Source organism: Agrilus planipennis, unplaced genomic scaffold (assembly GCF_000699045.2).
Source record: "Agrilus planipennis isolate EAB-ADULT unplaced genomic scaffold, Apla_2.0 scaffold56, whole genome shotgun sequence".
NCBI classification, from domain to species: Eukaryota; Metazoa; Arthropoda; class Insecta; order Coleoptera; family Buprestidae; genus Agrilus; species Agrilus planipennis.
The window spans coordinates 1,549,897-1,555,896 of record NW_020438870.1 but is presented as its reverse complement, the minus strand read 5'-3'; the positions used below and the strand labels follow the sequence as shown (position 1 = coordinate 1,555,896).

At 28.2% G+C, this 6,000-nt stretch overlaps 1 protein-coding gene and 1 long non-coding RNA gene across 11 annotated transcripts in view; both read right to left on the bottom strand.

Moving 5' to 3' along the window:
* Window positions 1–2,902, bottom strand: LOC112905171. Its single transcript, XR_003231604.1, has 2 exons — window positions 2,811–2,902; window positions 1–2,629 (listed from the first exon to the last, which is right to left on the bottom strand). It is a non-coding gene; the product is annotated as an uncharacterized LOC112905171 (long non-coding RNA).
* Window positions 2,903–4,021: 1,119 nt separating this feature from the next.
* Window positions 4,022–6,000, bottom strand: part of LOC108732673 (actin-binding LIM protein 3) — a 47,145-nt gene continuing 45,166 nt past the window's right edge. For 8 of the 10 annotated variants that reach the window (XM_018463602.2, XM_018463605.2, XM_018463604.2 and 5 more), the window contains 2 exons: window positions 5,542–5,742; window positions 4,022–5,135 (listed from right to left, as the gene is read on the bottom strand). In XM_018463602.2, the coding sequence (XP_018319104.1) occupies window positions 5,022–5,135; window positions 5,542–5,742 (315 nt within the window). In that variant the 3' untranslated portion in view covers window positions 4,022–5,021. Of the gene's footprint in view, window positions 5,136–5,541; window positions 5,743–6,000 lie in introns of those variants that run through there. The other 2 variants (XM_018463608.2, XM_018463609.1) reach the window with 2 other exon arrangements.

The window sequence follows — 6,000 nt, the reverse complement described above, 5'->3', positions numbered from 1 at the left end:
ATATTTATGAATCGTGATCATTTATCATACTCAATAATAAACAATATGGCTTAACAAGATTTTCTTTTTACTTAAAAAATACTGATTTTGATTACTTGCATACATATCTGCTTACCTACAATTAAAAATGGTTACAGGTCCGGTTTAGTAAATTGATATTAATTCCAGAATGCAGAATTATTTCGAAATTAAACTTAAAACGATGATTAGTTAATCTAACCAATTAATAAATGTTAAATAATAAGCTTATGATCAGATTCTTATTGTACAAAAATTTGGGTGTGTAAGTAATACTTCAGATATCAAAAAATCACAACTTAAACTGCGAGTTGTGTAATGTAATTCCCAAACGATACCACAACTTCGGTTTGGTTTTTGTCGCATAATTAGGTAATGATATCATTTAACTTACTAGTAATGCAGTAATATGAATTTTTGTTGAGTTCAATACTGCGGAACTGTGGCATGCAATGGTGTATATTATATTTAAAATTAGCTTTGACTGTTGTTTTTTATTCGAGACATGTTTCGCGAAATCCTTATTTTGTATTTCCCAATTAGGGGATCGCTGACGTTTTTATATGCAATTCATCAATCGAAACAGAACTTAAGAATCTTTTACGTTTAAAACAAAAGTACACACATGAACGTATTTCTACGAGAAACCAATATTTTGTATCAACATTAAATCATTCTTACATTTGTTTACATCTAAAAATTAATTATTGTTTATTCACCACAAAATTATTAAATCTCCGAATAAATTAAAAGTCAGGGTTTTGGGTTGGAAATTAGAAAAAACCCTAGTTTTCTAAGAAATTACATAACTAAAATTTAATTAAAAACATGTTTTTCTCTTTATTGTGGGCGTAGGTTGTAAATTAAGCGGTATCGATAAAAATTACGTGTCACGATTACATACAATTTTACAGTGCTGTGTGCTGGCACTTGTAATTACAATATTTTACACGCTTCTCTTATCTATTTATCAAGGGCCCCCTATTATTAAAAATTTCCGTAATATAAACAAGTTGTTTTTGAGACATGTATTATTTTAAAATGGATTTTAATGAACTAGAAGTTCCCGAGAATTATTTGTAAAGGGAAGAGTTTTATTCACTATATTTTTACTTACTGAATAATGCCCTTTTTTATCTAAATTAAAAATAATAATAATAGAAGTATTTCACCAAACCACCCAACCTTCCTATACATCGAAATATCTAATTAAAACCAAATAGATAATCCCTAATTCAATATCACAATCACAATTATTAAGAAAAAAAGTGAATCGATTGCATGCTTTCAAAATGCTCCCATCACAGGAATGGAATTTTAAATATCATATATGGACTTATGTAAAATATCTAATACATGTATTATAAGCATAGTGTACATATATTTTACTCAGTTATTTTTAGAATCTATTAAAGAAAATTGATAATATGTAACGAATAAGAAAGTATTCTTTTTAATTTATGCCAGTCAATAAACTTTTGTATCGCATAAGTTTACTGTAATCTTTCTTTGTACATAAAAGAAAAAAAACAATACAGTACTTAAAAAAAACAATACAGTATCATACGATGGATATGTTTAAAAATACATACACGTGCTAAGAGATAAAAACAAGTAGAATTATGATAAATCAGAAGAATTATTTGTAATAAGAGTAAACAAGTCTGTAGTGTACATTTGTATATGAATAATTTATTCTTTAATGAACACTTTGAATTATGAATTTGATATTTAATTATTCTATGTATTTGTTTAATTTCAATTTTGTATCGTATCAGTTAATAATATTTCCTACTTTAAGATAATTAAACATTTAAACAGTAAAATTTACCTTGCACTTTTAAAAGCTTTTTATAAAGTTTATCCTTTACTTCGTATTTAAAAGTTCTGTGAAATTGAACTGAAATAAAATACTAAAACCCAAAACTTCGTATAAAACCTGAAACTCGTTTGTCATCTTTAGTTGTAGTCTCTCGAAACACATTTTTTATGTGAAATCTAGAGTTTTAGTATTTTCTTTTGTCAAAAATGTTTATTAAACAGAAATAGGAGAAATATTTAATATGAAGGTATATATATGTAGGTTTATACTACGTATTAAAAAGTTTTATTATTTCATACGTATTCTGGTATTCTACCAGATATTTACAATGAAACTAAGGTTTACACTGGTTATAAATATTTAAAAATGAAAATTTGTTATGCAGATTTACTTATGTAATTTCCTTATTCAAAATTTTCCAATTTCAAATTGAATTTCCTCATTCTTATTAGATACTTTATTTTCAAATGTTTTTAAAAAACACACTGTAAAATTATCTTGTACTTGTAAATTATCGTAATATATCCGCATAATTACATAGGTATAACTGACCGTATTTGTAGTTGTAAAAATACTTTATTTGTCTAATCGTAAAGTTTATTTCTATAAACAAGTAAAATTGTAGGAAGCGATAGTAAATTAACCACATTTCCCCAGTTTACACCTCTAGACGACATTCACCAAGGGTTTTAATCTATCTAAAGATCTCATTTTTTGTGAATGTTTTTTATTGACCCCTTATCAGGATGACGTATCGGCCTCACAACAGAATAGCTGCTATCGGTGTTACTGATCAGTAAGATAAAAACCTCTTATCACAAATACATTTAAAACAGGCGATAATTCCTTAATATTTAACAATGCAAGAATATTAACACAATAATAATTAATACAGTTTAAGGTATAATTTTTTCCAAAACAGATGAAGGTTCATATAATGATTTGCAAAAATTACTCAATGATCACTTACCAAAAAAAAACACTCGTAATGGAGTTTAAAACCCCACCAAACTATTGTCTATTACAACTGAAAGCACGGAAGTAATTTCTTTCGTTTCTTTCATTGGCTGGTAATCGACTGGACAATAAACGTGTACAGTAACCTTTGGGTGACCGTGAAACTTAAATAATAGTGTTACTAAGAGCATTGTTCAGCAGTTAATTCTTGAAATAAAATAAACATAATTAACAGCTAACCATTCGTAAGATTGTTATATACTCCACTTCTTGTATTATTTTCCTTATAAAAACGAATTTAACGAAATTTTAGGAAAATATGTTACAAAGGATTTTTCTCTACCCAAAAGTTCGAACAATCAACCCTTTGTACGAAACCGAAACAACTACATTTACAACGGAACAAAAATGCATGAAATGAAACTAAACTATTTAACACTATATATTTAACTGTCAATCGAAGTAAAGAGACAAATGTTAGAACTTCTGGCATCCATGTGACGTAAAATAGTATACACACCACAGAGAACTTGAGTTACATCATACACTGCACATCTGTATCCTTCGCCTTCGGCTAGGGTGGCAAATCTGTGAGTGTACCAACAAAGAGGATGCTTGTAGTGATAATTAAAATTTAAAACCGTTTGCTCGAGAAAACAAATATGTACTCATGGACAAGAGTCATATATTATCGTAGGATATATCAGTTGCAAATAAGTTACAAGTCTTATTTTTTTCAGGAAGTGCAATTTTGTTTGATATTGCCAGACTTCAAATCTTCACCAAGCATCTTGGAACCAGTTCTTAAAACAAACACCAAGGAAGCTGTAAAATCATAAGAGGATGTGGTTCGGTTAGTTTACAAGTATTGTTATATTCTATGATACAAACTTCTTTGACCTAAAGGTGCTTTGAAAAAATAACTTGTTAAGTTTAGGCATGTTTCAAGTACGCACCTCTCACCAATAAATATATACATGTAAGACTTATTATATACTGTAAATTATTATACTACAGAGAAATACAATAAATCATTACCATATTTTTTAGAAATCACAATAAGAAAATAACTCATTATAAATAATTTATTTCATATGGATAATACATAAAGTGACATAAATCTTAGTGAATCTAAAAAATAACTATTATAATAAAATTGTATGTCTCTTTGAACGTCACAGTTATTTAAAAAACCTTTTCCATCTGGTAAAAATTAAAAATCAATTGAATTACATACACAAAAGTTGTAATAATAATAATAATCGAAAACAAGTAGGGAAAAAAAAAAACATTTAGTAGATACGATTATCGTGGTAGAATAGAAAAAAAATACTACTTTTTCGACTAGCCCAAGCGAAGCACTCTAGACACCTTTAGAAAAATAAATTAGAATAGTTGAAGGCCTTTTTACCCTAAATTTAAATAGTTTTATTTATATTTGCCCATGGACAAAAAGAAATACATAACCACTTTTTCACGGTGTAGTATTATATCATTTAATTTATAAAAGACAGATGAATTCAATTGTGATGTGTCGTTAAAAAAAAAACAGAAATGGCGAATGTTTTTTTGCAAGAAAATAGATAATATCACGTTCAATATCATCAAAACTATTTTACTATGTACAGGGCATTTGACAAAAAAATACTATTTGCCCAATATTTTTTTTACGACAATATTAACTTAGAAATTAATAATCTTGAATAAAGGAAAATAAATCATCAAACGACTGCGAATTTTACAAACTGATTAAAACAAAAATTGAAGAAAAAAACATTACGACACAAAATGGTCAAGCACTCCAACAATTATTATGCTACAAAGAATAAGTTTCAATGTAATCCTATTAACAAGCCAAAAGCAACAGCAACATCTTCTGGAGCAATAAATAAAATAAATATCATTTAATATATACGTACAAGCTATATAAACAATAATCAACTTGGCAATAACTAATATAGGTTCGCATTTATTGCATGTGGACAAAAAAATCACTTTTGGCCTGCAATAGACTTATATTTTACAAGGAACAATAAACATATGCATGTCATATATATTCTTTTTTCTTAGTGAAAAACTTCTAGTGAAAAATAAAAGCTGCTCAAGCTGCTGCTCAGTAGTTTAAAAATTCAAACGTTTCGCTGCCGTGCATATACTTAGCTTCCAATTCGTTACTGTTTTTTGTTTGTTTCGTTAATACTCAAAAATCATACAAACATCGACCTTAGAATAAACGAATCCTTCGTTTCATTTCGTTCCTACGCCACTGCGGTATCCTATAAAATTCAGCCCTTGTACATTGGAATAAATCTTCAAACTCTTTGTCTGACAAATGCCGCTAAAAATAAATTGTCTGTTAATTTTTTCCAAACAACAATGTTATATTTGATTAAATAATTCAATTCCATTTCTACACCTTATTTAATGTAGAGGAAGTACAAAGTTTATTATTTAATTTTAATAAATTATTTAGATTAAAATCAAATCTAAAAATTACATGACATACATACATCCACTACATATTAATTACGTTCAAAAACATTAATATAACATACAAGAGGAAATAGTGTACAGCCAATGATTTCCAAAACTATTTATTTTTACAGCAAAATTAGGATGTTAATTTTGATATCTTGAACGTATTTTTATACACTGATATGAGTGCCATACTGAAAATATAAATTGTGAATACTGTCCATGCCTGACGGGATGCCACGTAATTTTTATTTTATTTAATTCTTTACCTCTAAATTGCACCTGTCGACATCGGCTGGTAACCGATAGTTAGTTACGAGTAGAAGATGGTAGGGGTAAATTTTGGCCGGCTCGTTGATCAACATTGTGTGGGCCATGTTTGGGAGAGATCGTCGCACTTGTGACACGTACCCTCCCCGGTACGTCCCCAGGCCTCCCGTATATGTGGACGACACTGGCATTTCCGCGTGCTTAACAAAAAAAAATAAAATAAAATTCTTTTACAACAGAAAATATGAAAAGAGAACACGAAAAGTCGATTATGAAAGTTATTTGTACTTACGGGCTGTACAGTTTTTCAATTTTTATTTATTTTCATTAAAATTTATCAAAAAAAAAAAATACAGAAATATGTCACAGTAGCCACAAAGAAATGATAATCCATAACAATAATTTCCGGTTTTCCAATACAATTTATCGTATTTTCCTTGATTTTGAACACAAATTAA